This window comes from Anoplopoma fimbria, chromosome 15, assembly GCF_027596085.1.
Source record: "Anoplopoma fimbria isolate UVic2021 breed Golden Eagle Sablefish chromosome 15, Afim_UVic_2022, whole genome shotgun sequence".
NCBI classification, from domain to species: domain Eukaryota; kingdom Metazoa; phylum Chordata; class Actinopteri; order Perciformes; family Anoplopomatidae; genus Anoplopoma; species Anoplopoma fimbria.
In genome coordinates this window covers 5,351,353-5,370,109 of record NC_072463.1, presented here as the reverse complement: position 1 = coordinate 5,370,109, position 18,757 = coordinate 5,351,353, and the positions used below count along the sequence as shown (strand labels likewise).

General features: G+C 37.7%; 2 protein-coding genes across 2 annotated transcripts; one reads left to right on the top strand and one right to left on the bottom strand.

Moving 5' to 3' along the window:
* Positions 1-603: 603 nt before the first annotated feature.
* Positions 604-6,122, top strand: vti1b (vesicle transport through interaction with t-SNAREs 1B). Its single transcript, XM_054614162.1, has 6 exons — positions 604-825; positions 908-966; positions 2,957-3,154; positions 3,580-3,753; positions 3,908-3,969; positions 4,557-6,122. The coding sequence occupies exons 1-6, from the start codon at positions 729-731 to the stop codon at positions 4,648-4,650; spliced, it is 684 nt and encodes a 227-aa protein (XP_054470137.1). The 5' UTR covers positions 604-728; the 3' UTR covers positions 4,651-6,122.
* An 857-nt stretch (positions 6,123-6,979) lies between these two features.
* On the bottom strand, positions 6,980-13,902 carry arg2 (arginase 2). Its single transcript, XM_054613920.1, has 8 exons — positions 13,617-13,902; positions 13,411-13,483; positions 9,668-9,842; positions 9,305-9,464; positions 8,561-8,655; positions 8,346-8,450; positions 8,064-8,200; positions 6,980-7,944 (listed from the first exon to the last, which is right to left on the bottom strand). Exons 1-8 carry the CDS (start codon positions 13,728-13,730, stop codon positions 7,754-7,756), a joined length of 1,050 nt encoding a protein of 349 aa, XP_054469895.1. The 5' UTR covers positions 13,731-13,902; the 3' UTR covers positions 6,980-7,753.
* Between the last annotated feature and the right edge of the window lie 4,855 nt (positions 13,903-18,757).

The following is an 18,757-nucleotide window of genomic DNA, read 5'->3' as shown; positions in this document are numbered from 1 at the left end:
TATATATATATACAGTACCAGTCAAAAGTTTGGACACACCTTCTCATTCAATGGTTTTTCTTTATTTTTATTTTTATTTTTATTTTTTTCTACATTGTAGATTAATATTGAAGACATCCAAACTATCAAGGAACACATATGGAATTATGTGATAAACAAACAAATGCTCAACAAACCAGTTTTATATTTTATATTATTCAAGTAGTTGAATGAGAAGGTGTATAAAAAAAAAGGTAAATAAAATAGATCAATACAATTACAAAAAGTTATTACATTAAAGGCTTTTAAAAATTAAATTATAATAAAAAAATTTATATAAATTAATTGTATTTTACAAGTAGTAGCGTCTTAGAACTCCATTTCCCAGAAGGCTCAGTGAAAGCTGTCTGCGTAGTGCCTGAGTAAAAATGCTGTCTGGCTGATTTAAAAAAAATAATTGTACCAATATCTAGCATAATTTTCACATATTATATTTTTATTTGCATAACAACTTTAAGCTTCTTATTTGTTGTTAAAAAACAAAACAAAAACATGGTTGTGTTTTAGTTTTTTAATCAGGCGTTTTAGGCGCTGGGTCACGAGGTCCATCATGCGGAAGTCCTGGGAATCTGATTAACATGAAAGCAAAACAGCAGACCAACGCAAAGTTAATGTGACTGTCATTACTGTGCTATTCAACAACTAAATAACAGTAGAGGCAGTAGAAAGGGGCAGCTGAAGGCTTCAACATGTCGTCGGAGGAATACGAGAAATTGCACGAAATCTATAAATCACTGTTTGAGGAAATCAAGCTGATGCCAGAGAGAGCTCTGAGATGCCACGGAGGTGAACATATGTTGTTGTTTTGGCAGCTAATGCTAGCTAACTGCTTTACACATGTATCAGAGTGTATGTTCTGTTTCTACAGAGGAGAGGAAGAGGCTGGTGAGGACCTTTGATGAGAGACATGGGGAGGCTGATGAAGTGGTGAGAAGAGCTGCTGTGTGTGTGTGTGTGTGTGTGTGTGTGGAAGTGATGTGTGCTATCTAACATTACATTACATTACAGTCATTTAGCAGACTTACCATTCACTCATTCACCCACTGATGACAGGCTACCATGCAAGGTGCCACCATCAGACTCTAACTAACATTCATGCAACATCCAGTCCACACCGATGGCAAGCCTTCGGGAGCAACTTGGGGTTAAGTGTCTTGCCCAAGGACACATCGACTGCCGAAGCCGGGTATCGAACCACCAACCCTCTGATTGGAGAACTACCTTGCTCTCCACTACGCCACAGCCGCCCCCAATACACACAATACACACTTTAATATAAAGCTTTATGCAACATTATTCTTTACTATTATCAAAGTACACAGCCATGGGAGGACATTGGCCTGCTTTTAGTTACTTAAAGTACCAGTCAAAAGTTTGGACACACCTTCTCATTCAATGGTTTTTCTTTATTTTTATTTTATAATCATTAGCATGTCTGAAAAATGATGCAGGTACATGAAAGAACTAATGGCCAATGTTTCGACTGCTATAAACTGTTATAAGTATTGCTGGCATCATGGTTACTTAACTGATTACACTTTTTATTACATAAAATATAATATAATTGACATGCAGTTAAACAACCATAGTATTTTTACTGTTAGTAACAGTATAAAAGTTGTACTTTATTTGTTATGTTTTTTTAAGGGGACGTGAAAGCAATACTTCAGATAAAAGCAAAAGAAGATTCACATACAGTACCAGTCAAAAGTTTGGACACACCTTCTCATTCAATGGTTTTTCTTTCTTTATTATTTTTTTTCTACATTGTAGATTAATATTGAAGACATCCAAACTATGAAGGAACACATATGGAATTATGTGGTAAACAAACAAATGCTCAACAAACCAGAATATGTTTTATATTTTAGATTCTTCAAAGTAGTTGAATGAGAAGGTGTGTCCAAACTTTTAAATGGTACTGTATTTAAACCTCAAGTAGAACTTAAACCGTTTAAGATGATGATAAATAATCACACAGTTACAGGATCAGTTTACAGGAAGACATAAATAGAAATGTAGCTAAAAACAGGGACAACAAACTAAAATCTTTACACTTAAAAGTCAGATGGCTGAGAAGAATGCTCTATATGTGTGAATTGTCTTTCATGCTTTTAGGTTGCAGAAAGTCCTCTTTACAAATAGGTTTGCAAAAATAAGTAATGTTTTGTATGTGTGGGGAACAAAACACTGTAGAATGGTTCAACCAGACAATTAAACAGGCAGAAAGAGACAATGACCCCTTTGAGAATAGAAGAAATCCCCAGGCACTGGTAAAAGAAACATCAAGCTTGGCATCAACATGTGTGCAGATTTAAATGGTATCAGTTTACGGTTTCCGTGTCAAGTGCACAATAATGATTCTAACAAGCTGGAATATGAACAGCAAAAGATATTTTTCAAACAGCACAATAGAAATAGAAGATTAGTTGGAGGTTACTACTATTGTAACTGGTTTGGAAAATTAGATGAACATACTATGGACTGACAAATCCCAGTTTAAACCTAGTAAATATAATAGAAAAATGGGTTCCCAAAATATTTCGAGCCCAATTGCGGCATTTATTTTCAATAATGATCGAAGGTCAATTAAGCTTTTCTGGACTGGAATACAAATCCAGAACCAAAGTTCCAACAGTATTCTCCCCTGTCATACAACACTGTGGGTACATAGACTAAATATAAATTTGAATTAGGCTATTTACTTCTTCTCCCTTGGGGCCAGAACCATTTCCACTGGTATTAGAACTGTTAAGTTACTGGTCCATTTTGCCTTTTGTATCCGAAGAATTAAAAAGAGCGTTAACCTAATCCAGTAGTTGTTCCTTCAGTGTATTGTGCATTGTTCCAGTTATTGTCTTCACTTCTTGAGAAAGATCTTTCTCTAGATTTACACTATTATCTTATCTGTGTCCAGTTACAAGGAATGGAAGAAGAGCTGCGTGCTGCACCTTCCACCTACAGAAACGCCATGAGCACCAAGCTGCGCATGCACCGGCGGGATCTGGGCAAACTGCAGAGGGACATGAAAACCTCTGCCACTGGCTTCGGTTCGTCTTCACAGACAGTGGAGGGAAGTAATCATGGCATCTATTCATCACAAAACCAACAAAGTGTGAGTGTGTGGCTGTCGATTTTTTTTTTTTTACATTTTATAAATGCTGTTTTGAGCACGGTCTCATCTCATTATAAGGGTTATGAAAATTAAAAAGAGGAGGTATTTCAGCTATCCAAAATATCAGTAGAAAATGTATGTTTTCTGTCTTGCAGAGTGAAAGCAAAAAGCGACATCTCGTTTCTGCTTTTTGTAAAAAACTAAATTCTGTGAGTGCAGGAAATCAATAAATTGATTTTTTTAGAAGTTTGAAGAAAGGTTGGCACACTAACATGGACATTTTACTGCCAAATAACTCCTGATGTATTCAACAAAATGGTTCTTTAAGGGGGTGAAAGTATCTGAAAATGGATTTTCTTCTTGCTTCATGTCACAATAAGTGTTATTTACTCTGGTTGTTTTGTCATTTTTGCCCACCTATGCAGACACACCTGCAGTCCCAGAGAGCTTTGCTTCTCCAGGGCACCGACTCTCTGAACAATGCCACCCAGAGTATTGAACGGAGTCAGCGCATCGCCGCGGAGACGGATCAGATCGGCACAGATATCATCGAGGAGCTGGGAGAGCAGAGGGAACAGCTGGACCGCACCAGAAACCGAGTGAGCTGAGAATTGTTACTATGCTACTGTTTACGGGATGAGATTGTGATGCTTCATTAGTTTTAATCCGTTGAGGGTACGTTACATGTTTGCTTTGTGGTTTTTTGAGGCCATGATTTTGTTAAATCTAATCTGTCTTTTGTTTATTTTGAAGTTGGCGGATACTGGAGAGAACCTCAGTCGAAGTAGAAAAATTCTTCGTGCCATGTCACGGCGGTAAGTTCTACCCTAAAAAGGTTATACATTTAAGTTATCTTGTTTTTTTTTTTATAGATGCACTAAATGATTAAATACTAAATATCAGTTTCTTGAGTTTGATTTATTCTCTGTTCTTTTGTATGCGTTTCACTGGGTGTCCAGTCTTTCTGTCTTTTTAGCTAGCTTGTATAATATTATACTGTATGAACTAGCCAAAATGGTGCACATTGATTAAACTGAAACATGAAAAAAACGAATTCAGATTGGCTGATTAATGCATTTTCGGAATAACATACATTATTTTCTCAATTAACCAAATAATTGTTTAATCCATAAAAATGTCAGAGTATAATCCTAAATGCTTTAAAATTAGTCTTCGAACAGTCTTAGTCTAAAGGTATTCAATTTATGACCATGAATGACAAAGAAAATCATGAAATCCTCAAATATGAGAATCTGGATCCAGCAAATGTTTGGCATTTTTGTTTGAAACGTTTCTGTCGATCAACTACTCGATTAATCATTAAGTTGAAATTTTATGACTTCTGTTTATGGAACAATGACCCTCTGTTTATTGTGGACTTTCGTCTTTCTTTGTCTTCTAGGCTGGTGACGAACAAGTTGCTGTTGGCTGTCATCATTTTAATGGAGTTGGCCATTCTGGGAGCTGTGATTTATCTGAAGTTCTTCCGACGATGATCAAGCTAAACCGTCTAAAAAACATTCTAAGCTCTGGTTACAGGGCAAACCCAGACTCTCTTCATCTGTCTCCACTGACTATCCAGTAGCAATAATTTTCCTCTGCTGTATTCAGCCAACTGTTTCTGTGAGTAAAAATGACACTGAAGTCATAAAGTGAACCTTTTAATAAGAGGGGATTCTGTCCGTGGGCAGGTGAAGTTCATTTGACAAGAATCACTAATTGTTGAACCTATTTGAATGGACCAAACCTACAGAAACTCCACACACAAACTGTGACCTGATATTTGCACTGTTTAATCAGACTGTTAGTACCATCGATGCCCTGAAGGAGAATGTTGTGGACTTGTGTGCTGCCTGCTACAGACCTCAGTATGGATTCTCTGTCAGGACTTATTCGAACTTAAGTACGATCAACCTTCTTCCACATGTGAAGATTCTCCGTTGACTGTCCTGAAATGTTGCTGATAGACATTACCTCAGCAGTTCTGGGAGTTCTTAGATTGGGATACTTTATTATTAGTTCTCAAAACAATTGTATCTTTTTTTGTTTTGTCCTCATGCCCAGTATCTAAATGGTTGTATTTAGCTAATTTTTACAACTCTTAGTACTGAGACCTGAGGCCAAATCAGTCAGAGATATTATAAAAAAAATGGTTGGAAGCTCTTAATAAATGCAATGTTCTTAACAGTTAATAATGATGTCTAATTGTTGTATAATACAAAAATCACTGTTAGAAAAGCTTCAGTATTCCCTATTTGATTGTTTCTCCACATCATTAAAAGCTAATCTTACAACTCGGTTTGCATTGTATCTGATATATTTCCAGGGACGGCAGTCAAACAAAGTTAGAAAAACTTCCGCTGTGTAGCTGACGTCACCAGAATGTGTTACAGGCTGAAGCCCCAGACCAGGTCAGTGCTGGGTAAACAGCACCTGTTACTATGGAATTAATCATCAAATAATGATGATAAGATTATTCTTTGTGCCGTGATCTTGAACATCTGCCACAATGTTTTTCTTAGATATCATGCCTTCCTAGAGTGTTGCCAAGTACGAAAACATGTTTGGTGACGTGCTTGTGTGGATCATGTGGGGGTGTGGTGGAAAGAAATATGTGAATCTTCTTTTGCTTTTATCTGAAGTATTGCTTTCACGTCCCCTTAAAAAAACATAACAAATAAAGTACAACTTTTATACTGTTACTAACAGTAAAAATACTATGGTTGTTTAGCTGCATGTCAATTATATTATATTTTATGTAATAAAAAAGTGTAATCAGTTATGTAACCATGATGCCAGCAATACTTATAACAGTTTATAGCAGTCGAAACATTGGCCATTAGTTCTTTCATGTACCTGCATCATTTTTCAGACATGCTAATGATTATACGAATAGCAGTGATGTTAGTTCGATCTCTTTGGTCCACGCTGAAATATCTCAATAAATATTGAATGGATTGCCATGAAATTTTGTAAAGACATTCATTGTTCGCTGAGGATGAATCCTACTGACTTAGGTGATACTTTTACTTTAATGCCAGCACAACTCTGAGGTTCATATTTGTGTTTTTTAGTGAAATATCTCAACAACTATCGGATCAGAGTTCAGAGCTCAACGCTAACTTTTAATAGTGGTTGCCAACTTTGTTTGCCAAAAATGAAAATATGGTTGGGTTGGGAATTCTTATCACCTTTATAATATGAGTAATTAAGATATTATGCAGGGTCAAGTAAGCTTAATAATGTGACATGTAAGCCAATGTGAATGTTGTAAATGCTTTGCAGTATAACATTCATCCAGTTTAAAGATGCCAGGAATACTTTATATCCCAAGACTTCAAAAATGTCCTTTTTGTTTTTCGTTCAGGTTCATGTGGTTCTTTTGCGATATTGACGGGTTTGTCAAACTTTAGTGATGCCTGTGCGCATGCAAGTAAACACACCAATGCCCCTGCAGCGTTGTCTGATACACGTTCTTTGTGCCGCAGGTATGTTTGGCTGTTTGCTGCCCCTATTTGTTTATGTTAACGAGTAATTGCCACTAATGGAAACCAAAGGTTCAAGATAGTTGTGAATGGCAACCAGGCAACCCTTTCCATCGAGCCCTAAATTTGCAATAACGTTGGCGATAGTCCAGTTTTTCATCTAACTCCTCCGTCAGGTCAAAGTATTTTGTCTAACTCTGGTTTATGACCATATACTTGCTGATCGAATGGCATTAATATCAGCCTCAGTTTACTTTGTTCTTAGTTATAGCCCTTCAAAGTAAAATAAAACAAACTACAGAGGAAATAAGACACATTGACACGAACGAAAAATGCCATCACATTTATGGAAGACCAAAATACTGTATAAACTCTTTGTTGCAAGGACATTGGTCATTTAGTGGCCACATCAAGCCAAACATCAGATCAGGTCAAACTTAAATGCAAACTATAGTTTTTTTCCAGCATTCGATTCATAGCTGGATTTTAACAGTTTTCAAACCAATTAATACTGATGTAGTCAGTATATATCTATACACCCTATTTTCGAATACATGTACTGCTAGGTTCATAGTGAAAATACAAAAGTAAACTCTAAAGAAATTACAGTAACCACAGCTGGTCCAAAGTGCAAACACATCATTTCTAGTTTTTAGTAACTGACACAGCCGCAGAACAGTTGTGAGAGTCCACGTTAGACTGTGGGCTTCAAACTAAGTCAAACTTGGCTTATCATACCTCTGAGGCAGGTTCATTCTCTTTTAAACCAAACGCATAATAAATATGTGGCAGCTGTGTCCTCTAACACTTAACTTATTACATACAGGAGCACAATAAGTTAGCATTGCTGTTTAAATTAACAGTATTTCCATCAATTATTTTGACTGAGCATTGTCAATGTGAAATTTATACCTCAAATCTGTAAAGCCCTTTTTATAGATTAATAAATTCATACACAGGTTAGTTTTCTTCATTAAAACATAACTCTAAACAGCAAAGAGATGAGAACAGGACCTTTAGCTACTATTAGATTCAGTCGTTACAGTCTGGTATTCAATATTGTGGAATGCTCTGGGGTGGTGTTGTTAAAAGTTCAAAGCTTTGCTCCGTGCTCTCAGAGGCGAAGCTGCTCCGTGTCGTCCTTCACAGAGGGAATCTCGTCGATGGATGCGTGAGCGCCTTCCCTCGTGTGTCCCAGAGACGACACGATGACGTCCACCGCTAGAGAGGCGGTGGCCTCCACGGCTTCACGGCTGGCACCCAGCATTGGATTGACCTCCACCAGGTCCATGACTGACAGCAGACCTGAACACGTTCACAAGTTAGATACTGAAACCTGACGACACAAGAGCTTTAAAGACAATATACGGTTATATGAAGCTCTCTGTATAGGACGTTGCGACCATGTTAGTAGTAATCTGTACCTGTGTTATGGATTTCCTCTGTGACGTAGATCCCCTCCCTGTAGGTCAAACCGCCGTTCACTGGTGTTCCTGTTGCCGGAGCCAGAGACGGGTCGAATGCATCGACGTCAAAGCTCAAGTGGATCGGTCGCTGTTTTCTGTTCAAGGTGAGACAATTAAAGTGTGAATCTTAAGGTTTACTTTGACTCAGACATGAGCAATAATATGGTTTTAACATATATAGAAAAGTAGACGTTACAATCACGATCAAATGTTTAACAGTATGGGAATATAATCCGTTACCTTGACAAAAGATGGTCAAGAGTGACTTCCATGACCCTTTGGATGCCGAGTCTGTCGATGTCCCTCATGGTGAAGTACTGGATACCCAGGGCCTTCAGGATGTGGCTGTAATTTAAACATAATCAAAAACGTTAAGGACTATTTCCGCAGTGCTTTTCAGGGAGATTTAAGTTCACATCAGCCACATGTGGTGAGGGTTGATAGTGCGTACTTACTGCTCTCCGGGGTCGACGTCACGCAGTCCGATGTACACCAGGTCCCTCGAGGAGAGGAACGGCTTCATCCAGGAGAACCCTGGGATATCTGGCATCTGTGGTGGACAGATTGACATAATGTAATATTGAATATATAAATATGTATGTAGGGACAGAAGAAAAAAAAAAACGATTTCAGAATTTTCATGATTAATCTAATTCATTTTTAAAACTTATTGCATCTCTTTCAGCCTGGTTTTTCATGCTACTATGTAGTAGGGTTGGGCTGCCTTTACACGTCTCTGCCCATCCATGTTTGCATAAGAGGAATTTGCGTCAGCGTCAGCGTTGCAATTTCTGCCTCAGCAATGGCTCACCAACAGACCGGGATATGTTATGACTATATCACAGCTAAGGGGCGTTTATTGGCCCATGGCAAAGAAATTGATGCGGGTCTCTAGTTTTACATCACACTGTATGTTAGATATGCTGCATATTCATCAAAACTAGTCAAATTAAAGCACTTAAAATAGTCCTTTTCAGGTCTGCTTTGAAGAATTTTACTTGACTGTCGTAATTGCGTTATTGTCTATTTCTGTGAAGTATATTTTTAAATATTTCTCTCTATTTTATCCCCTATGTGAAGTGTCTTATTTTCTTGAAAAGCTCTTTCTAAATATTTTTTAATTATTATTAAATGAAAGGCTTTTGGTGATACAGTTCACATTCAAATGTTTGCTAATGCTTATACTAACTAGTGTTCACCTTGTCTTGCAGCTCTTTGAGCATGAATGCCACCGGCTGGCCGTGAAGGTTTCCCGTTGGAGAAGTCATCGGCGTGTTTATGTCAGCATGAGCATCGACCCAGATGAGACACAGGTCAGGACACTGCTGGGCATGGCCTGCCACCGAGCCGATGGCAAGGCTTTGAAAAGAGAAGGACAGTCTTATAAATATCTGGTGTTTATATCAGTTAAATTCAGAGGACAATAGCATATTTGCAAGGAAGTCTAACCTGAAACACACATGGTAAAATGACATACAGTAATCTTTTGGACACCTAAATACTGTACTAGTTCTATTATGCATGATACAGGTTCTGCAGATACTTTCGTTATTATCACATACCTGTGATCACCTCCGAGCATGACAAGGGTGTGTCCGGCTCTGACAGCTCTGCTCACTGCGCCGGCCACCGTCTTATTTGCTGCACCAACAGTGCGAGGGAACTTGACATCCATGTAGGGTTCATCGTTCTCAAGGTGGTGGAATTTGAGGTCGCCGAAGTCGTGGACGGAGTAGTCTAAACACAACGACAAGAAGCGGCCATCAATTAAAAAAAAACACTTGACCACCATTGAAATACAGTTAAAAGCTCAATCTATTTGATTTAGATAGTTTCGTAGACGGAGATGCACACTGAATGAGTTCATAATGGGTCATTCTTTTGGTGAAGTTTACAGGCAGACAGAAAGGTTTCAGAGTTTTTTCCACCAGAACATGTGACTGTTGATGGAAACACTGGCTGTTGCATTGAACCTGCAATCTATTGGTTTTGGACAATCTGTCAATTTTTTAGGACACTGTCCTGTTTTCTGTTTTGCAGAAGCATTAGTGCTTTAAAAACCTGCAGGTTTCAGTTAAATCTGTAGCTTCTGTCTCTTGACTTCAACACACGTCTGTCTACCTTGCAGTCTGAGGAGGCTGATTCATTCAACGCCAGTGGAACATTAGTGACTGGGCACTCTCCACTTGTCCCATTTTCCCACGTCGGCTCAGGTTTCAGCAGCTCAGTCGCCCTGCGCTAAGCGACCGCAGCAGTAAAGACCGAGAAAATTTCCACTTGGTTTGGGACTCGGACTGCGAAGTAAACAAGTGATGTGATCTACCATATTGGGGAGCTCATCTGGCAACGTGATCCTTTATGGCAGTGTAGTGTTACTCTGCTGATCTAAGGGGAACCAATGTGGTTCATTACCATTCCTAGACCGGACAGGAATAGCCCTTGTCTTAGTGCAACAGGGAGCATCTATTGCATGACAATTCAAAAAGTCTCATACAGCAGCAACAGGCTGCTTCTGTTGACTGTAAATGCAGGATTGCTGCTTTGCTCCCAGTTCTGTGGTTAAACCGTACTGGTTTTAATTATATGTTGGATTTTTTTTCACTGAGAAAAGTTTGGACGAACATACTTACATAACTCTGAGCGAGAGTGAAGCGTTTAGATCAGTTAGGGGTTCGGTTTTCTACTTTGAGCTCGTCTAGTGACACGGCAGCTGTATATCTTTTCAGGGTTGCCAGGTTGACATCACACTACCACGGAGATGATTCCTCGCCAACTCATTGCTTTCAACTTCAGCAGATCGAAGGACATTTCTCAAACCTTTGATTTTAAACTTTTTTGTTTTTTTAAATACGAACATTTTATATGAAACCCTAAAATGTAGGCTGCAGTAATGTTACAAATATTTCTTGTAACTTAATATTTTTTTTATAATTTGGCTCCACGTGTTGCCTCACTACATTAACATATGTGCCATATACTATAACTGTTGCATCATGTATACATGTATTGTATATTAGATACTACAGAGCAGGCTAAAATGATCCCTAACTGATATTTAAGTAATTTCCTATCATGAAAGAAAAAAACCCCAATTTAAAATCAAGGAGCCAAGCAACAAGAGTGATAATATAATGTATTACAGTACCAATAATACAAATAATGATCATAGTCCTTCACCATGCTTAACAAATGCATTTTACACAAATCTTAGTGTCTGAATAATTGAATAATAGTAAAAGAGTTGCTTTCAACTTGCTTTACTTGCTTCCATCATCAATGATTAATGGGATTTTAATCACTGGAAACACATTCTCAATCTGTGTTCTGTTTACTGTATTCTGCACTAAGTTTAACACATGGGACAGGACTGTAAATACATGTTTAATATATTAGGTGCTGTTATCTTTATGAAGACTACTTTATTCTAATTGACTGCCGTTACACTGCAGGAAAATATATACATTCCTTTTAAATCAATGCATAAGTTACTGTGTGGCATCTGCCAGAAGAATAAAAGTATGTCAGTTATGTAAAATAAGACGTTGTCCCAGCTGTAGAGGTATTCTGTGTGAGGATGGGGAGGGAGGGCTGCCACTGTTGCTCAACGTCTGATGTTTCCAGCTGATAACTGGGACCAGACATGCTTAAACAAATGCTGTAACGCTCACAGCCTGCTTATTTGGCTGCAACACAGAAACCGGTCCTGCTGTCACACACCTACATGATCTACTGTAAGAAGAGCCGCACAACGCTGCTATTATTACTGACGCTCTCTATTTCTATTATGTCTTATGGAAGGTGTCAGCAGCGAGTTTAAAAGTGACCTTGTGTTCCTGTCAACTGTAAATATATGTATACTTAGACTTTGGTACACTGTATAGTGAGTGTATTTATAGTACCCTTATCTTACGTATGGTAGCCTACTCTGAGTCCTCTGTGGAGTCAACTTGAGGATCCTCCAGTACAAAGTGACCTCCCCATAGCTCATGGTATTTTTCCTTTTCGTGTAGTATAATGATACTACGTTGTAGGAGCATCACGCCTTCTAGTAGTAATAACTAGGTGCATGATGACTAAGCTTTAATGGTGCTTTATTAACAGGGAATGTTAAGACGATACTTTGGGCTCACCTATAATTGGCATTTGTCATCATGATAATCAGATGTATAAAAAAAAAGATGTATTGTTAACAATTACCATAAATCATAATATGAATAACCAGTTAAAGACCTCATTACTTTATTGTACACAACACCTATTTTGTATTTTGTATTATATTAATCTCCATTGTGTCCTTGCTTTTCAAAAGAGACATATCTGTGTGTGTGTGTGGACTACAAATAGACTTTTAGTATCCTAGGCTGGCTGACTTTATAGTCACTTTTCTTTTTTTTTTTCTTTACAGTATTCATGCCATGACTCGTCCCCAGTCTCTTAAATCTCATTCCTTTTGTGTGTGTGTGTGTGTGTGCGTGTTGGTAGGCGTGACATTCCCATCACAATGTAACCTCAGTGACCCGCAGAGCTCAATGAATAACGGATTCTTTCCGACTGAGGTGTCCTCTTTCCCCCTCCTCTCTCTCTCTACTGCCACGTGAGACTGTCTGCATGACTGTGGGAAACGAAAGGTTATGAAATAATAAGATCAATGAGTTGATGTTGGGCTAAATGTTTGTGTGGTAATGAGGGGGAAGTCTGTAATGACGACAGAGTGGAAACACATCCGCAGCCTGTCCTCTTCCTCTCCCTGCGCCCTCCACACCATGTGCCGGAGACAAGAAGCACTAAACCATGCGTAAAGCAGACTGTATCATAATAATAATACTAAATGTAATGTACAAAGTGTCCTCCCATGTGTTGGGATTGACTGTATGCTATATTTGTCCCTCTCACAGGCCATGGATCTAATAGATTCACGCGGGGACTTGAATGAGCTCTTGTAGTCGCCATTACTTCATTGTTAAAGGGGATTTACATCATTATGACTTGCTCCTCTGCTATGAAACTTCATGCAAAAAAGAAAGAAAGAGAGATTTACTACTTCTTACACAAAACGAAAGCAAAGCAGGGAGCACTTTACTACATGTCGGATGTTTATATCTACAGCCTCCCGGGTGATGTAACACATTGGCAGAGAGGAGGAGGAGGGGAAGAAAAGCTTAAATCCAGTAAATCTGTCTGCACAAGAGAAGCTGCAGGTCACACCCACCCACTGTTACATAACATATATATTACATAACATATATATATATATATATATATATATATATATATATATATACCCCACCCCTTGTTCCTCACCTACCTAACCCGGAGAGCCTCTCGATGAGCCCCGCATCTCTGATGACTTTAGGGCCGTGCTCCACACCTCCTCGTTTCTGAAAAGGAAACAGAGAGGAGTTCATCCAGTGCTGAAGATAATAATAATAATAATAATAATAATAATAATAATAATAATAATAATCATAATGATGATGTAAAATATCAACAGGACATAAAGGCTTTTCTTACCTGTCCTCTTGAGAAAGGAGCTCCCAGCACAGCCACGGATTGGGCTCTGCTTTGTTGGCAAGCGTGGCCCAGTTGAGATCTCAGAAGACGGGATAAAGGTCCTCTCAAAGCCATTTTTTAAAATATATTTATTTGTTACCAGAAATCCCGAATCGTCTCAGTCCAAATCAGTTCGATCCCTGCTTCCAACCAAGAAGAAAAGTCTGATAAAAGCGCAGTGGATGTCGCACCGGTGGATGCTGAATGTGACCGCGTTGCTGCAGCAGGCTGCTCTTATTGCTCCTACACCTACTTAATATTCATGAGCTGCTGGATAGGAGGACTTAAGAGAATAGTATCAGTTGTCACACCTTTTTTTTTTTTTTTTTTTTCTTTTTCTTAGAAACGTGGAGGTGTTGAGAATTATGAATGACGCCAAAGTGTTTATGGTGAGTTATAAACTCGCATGGCTGGCAGGGTGTCTTGTTTCATTTACAGCCAGTGACGTCAGTAGGAGTGACACACCTTCGGAGTAGCCAATGGGAGACGGAGAAATATGTGGGTTCGCTCTGTGGGCGTGGCCTGCGACCTGGTTGCTGGTCAGGTGTTTTTTTATTTCCCCCCCTGACAGGTTTGTTGTGAAGCCCTGAACACTGCGGCCTCTTCTGGTGGAACATTCCAGAGAGGAAGCCAAGTGGAAGAAATGGGCTTGTTTACATTCGAGCATTTGACCTGGTTGTTGGTCAACACGTGTCCCAGCCAGCATATCTTTACATCTTTATATTAAGATAACCTTTATTAGTCCTGCAGGGGGGACATTTACAGGAGTACAGCAGCATAGAGGATTGTGCAAACATTACATTACATTACATTACAGTCATTTAGCAGACGCTTTTATCCAAAGCGACTTACAATCAGTAGTATATTACATATCATTCACACACTGATGACAGGCTACCATGAGACATAGTAAAAAAAAAAGATCAAAAATAAGTATTATAAATAAGCAAATGAGCAATAAAAAAAAAAAAACAGTAAAGAATCCACAGTAACTGAAATATATATGTCTGTGTGTGTATATATATATATATATATATATATATATATATATATATATATATACACAGACATATATATTTCAGTGTATATATATATACACACAGACATATATATTTCAGTGTATATATATATACACACAGACATAAACTATTATAACTATTGTGTTACACAGTGTATTTGTATTGCAGAAGTTTTTAGTGTCATGTGGTCTACTGGGAGCATTTGACCTGGTTGTTGGTCAACACGTGTCCCAGCCAGCATATCTTTACATCTTTACATTAAGATAATCCTTTATTAGTCCTGCAGCGGGGACATTTACAGGATTACAGCAGCATAGAGGATAGTGCAAACAAGAGACATAGTAAAAAAACAAGATAAAAAATAACTAAATATTTACCTTCTCATTCAACTACTTTGAAGAATCTAAAATATAAAACATATTCTGGTTTGTTGAGCATTTGTTTGTTTACCACATAATTCCATATGTGTTCCTTCATAGTTTGGATGTCTTCAATATTAATCTACAATGTAGAAAAAATAAATAAAGAAAGAAAAACCATTGAATGAGAAGGTGTGTCCAAACTTTTGACTGGTACTGTATGTGAATCTTCTTTTGCTTTTATCTGAAGTATTGCTTTTATCTGAAGTATTGCTATATATATATATACACACACGTGGACAAAATTGTTGGTACCCTTCCGTTAAAGAAAGAAAAACCCACAATGGTCACTGAAATAACTTGAAACTGACTAAAGTAATAATAAATAAAAAAAGATTGAAAATTAACTAATAAAAATCAGACATTGCTTTTGAATTGTGGTTCAACAGAATCATTTTAAAAAACAAACTAATGAAAATGGCCTGGACAAAAATGATGGTACCCCTAGAAAAGATTGAAAATAATTAGACCATAAGGACATGTTAAACTAAGGTGTGTCCTCTAATTAGCATCACAGGTGTCTTCAAACTTGTAATCAGTCAGTCTGCCTGTTTAAAGGGTGAAAAGTAGTCACTGTGCTGTTTGGTATCATGGTTTGTACCACACAGAACATGGACCACAGAAAGCTAAGGAGAGAGTTGTCTCAGGAGATTAGAAAGAAAATTATAGACAAGCATGTTAAAGGTAAAGGCTGTAAGACCATCTCCAAGCAGCTTGATGTTCCTGTGACTACAGTTTCACATATTATTCAGAAGTTTAAGGTCCACGGGACTGTAGCCAACCTCCCTGGACGTGGCCGCAAGAGGAAAATTGATGTCAAAATGAAGAGACGGATAATACGAATGGTAACCAAAGAGCCCAGAACAACTTCCAAAGAGATTAGAGGTGAACTCCAAGGTCAAGGTCCATCAGTGTCAGATCGCACCATCCGTCGCTGTTTGAGCCAAAGTGGACTTCATGGAAGACGACCGAGGAGGACACCACTGTTGAAAGCAAATCATAAAAAAGCGAGACTGGAATTTGACAAAATGCATATTGACAAGCCACAAAGCTTCTGGGAGAATGTCCTTTGGACAGATGAGACAAAACTGGAGCTTTTTGGCAAGTCACATCAGCTTTATGTTCACAGATGCAAAAATGAAGCATACAAAGAAAATAACACTGTACCTACTGTGAAACATGGAGGAGGTTCGGTTATGTTCTGGGGCTGCTTTGCTACATCTGGCACAGGGTGTCTTGAATTTGTGCAGGGTACAATGAAATCTCAAGACTATCAAGGCATTCTGGAGCAAAATGTGCTGCCCAGTGTCAGAAAGCTTGGTCTCAGTCGCAGGTCATGGGTCCTCCAACAGGATAATGACCCAAAACACACAGCTAAAAACACCCAAGAATGGCTAAGAGCAAAACATTGGACTATTCTGAAGTGGCCTTCTATGAGCCCTGATCTAAATCCTATTGAACATCTGTGGAAGGAGCTGAAACATGCATTCTGGAGAAGGCACCCTTCAAACCTGAGACAGCTGGAGCAGTTTGCTCACGAGGAGTGGGCCAAAATACCTGTTGGCAGGTGCAGAAGTCTCATTGAGAGTTGCAGAAATCGCTTGATTGCAGTGATTGCCTCAAAAGCTTGTGCAACAAAATATTAAGTTAAGGGTACCATCATTTTTGTCCAGGCCATTTTCATTAGTTTGTTTTTTAAAATGATTCTGTTGAACCACAATTCAAAAGCAATGTCTGATTTTCATTAGTTAATTTTCAGTAAATTTTTATTTATTATTACTTTTGTCAGTTTCAAGTTATTTCAGTGACCATTGTGGGTTTTTCTTTCTTTAACGGAAGGGTTCCAACAATTTTGTCCACGTGTGTGTATATATATATATATATATATATATATATATATATATATATATATATATATATATATATATACACACACACACACACACACAGACAGAAGCTATTATAACTATTGTATTGCACTGTGTATTTGTATTGCAGAGGTTTTTAGTGTCATGTGGTCTACTGGGAGCAGAGCTGGTTATGCAACCTGACAGCATTGAGCCTTATGTAGGGTATAACATGTGTCTTTTCTATCATTTATGAAAGAAGAACGCCTATTCAAACCTTTTTACATAAGTTGTAGCTATAACACACTATAAAAACTCCATTAATTCCATCAATTAAAGGTATTAACAGCAAAACGTAGGCTACTTGGGGAGGCAAAAGTAAAACTAGGCTTCTCTAAATGCAGAGTAACGTGTTGTATTTTTATATTATAAACGTAGTAACTTGCCTCTGCACTATACTTTTGCTCTGGTTTATGCTTTAAGATGCTTGTTTAAGAAAGGAGATGCACTTATGACTTCTGGTGACTAGTAGTTCTCTTGAATACCTATGTTGAATACACTTATTGTAAGTCGCTTTGGATAAAAGTGTCTGCTAAATGACTGTAATGTAATGTAATGTATATGGAAATTATTTATTAGGAATAACCCCTTAAAATGTACCATTTCGTATTATTATTTTACAATACAAGCACAATAAGACAAACATTTAACAAAAATAATAATAATAATAAAAATTAAATATTAAATATGAATTAATAAGATATACAAAATCATGAGGTCATACTTAAAATTAATCATTCTTTCATTAAAGCATTAATGTGCTGTTTTTATACATTATTGTTACTGATGCACTAATGTGTAAGTAGGGTTTAATATGCAAAAGTGACATTAAATAAGATTGATTTTTAACAATCTTTAAGAAAAGAAAAGCAGACACATGTGTACTATAACTATCTCTTATCAGTGTAGTTCCAGGTCATAAACTGAACTTTGTGGTTGCTGAGCAACAGCGAACCCATGTATGTCTCCTGACGTAATCAGCCGACATTGGGCGTGACGAATCAAAAGGCCAGAAAGCTGTGACATAATAGGCATACTATTTTTTATGTTTTATTTTTAATTTTTTAAATCAGTTAACAAAATAATAATACCCATAACCGGCATTATTATGTAATATCTCATACATAAAAAAATTAAATTAAATTAAATTAAAAAAAAGTGTGTTAAGTATTACTATGCACACACAAGGTACAGCCTTAAATAAAGAACTGCATTTGGCGCCACCATGCGTTGGAAATGGAGAATGGCCAGAATTGAATAAAGGGGAGCAGGATTTCCTTGCCCTGAGTGTGGCCTGTCAGGCAAAACTTTCCCCAAGATGTACAAATCTTCCCTCCAATTTAGTCCAACCTAGGTCCTACACATTATAATTTGATTTCCAAGTATATCAGGGGTTGCAGTCTGGGTTTATGGGATTAAGCATTTGGACCTTTTTTCCTCTGAATTAAACCTCACAAATTGTGTGCTAATCTGCAACAACATCCACTCATTCAAATACTCTGGTTATAGATGGATTAAAGACCACTGCCATTGTTTGGTGTTTTGCACATTTAGTTCACTTATTTCAGATCCCTTTTACTTGCACTAATTCCCATTTCCATGGCTTTTTTTGTATGTTTAATACCTTCTAGTCAGCCCATCATTTCAAATTTGTTACACTATGATATACCTTGAAAAATTTGAAACTTTGATTGGGCAAATTTTGATTCGGAATGTGGTAAGCAGTTATAATATAATAAGTGGCTCATAGTATAAAA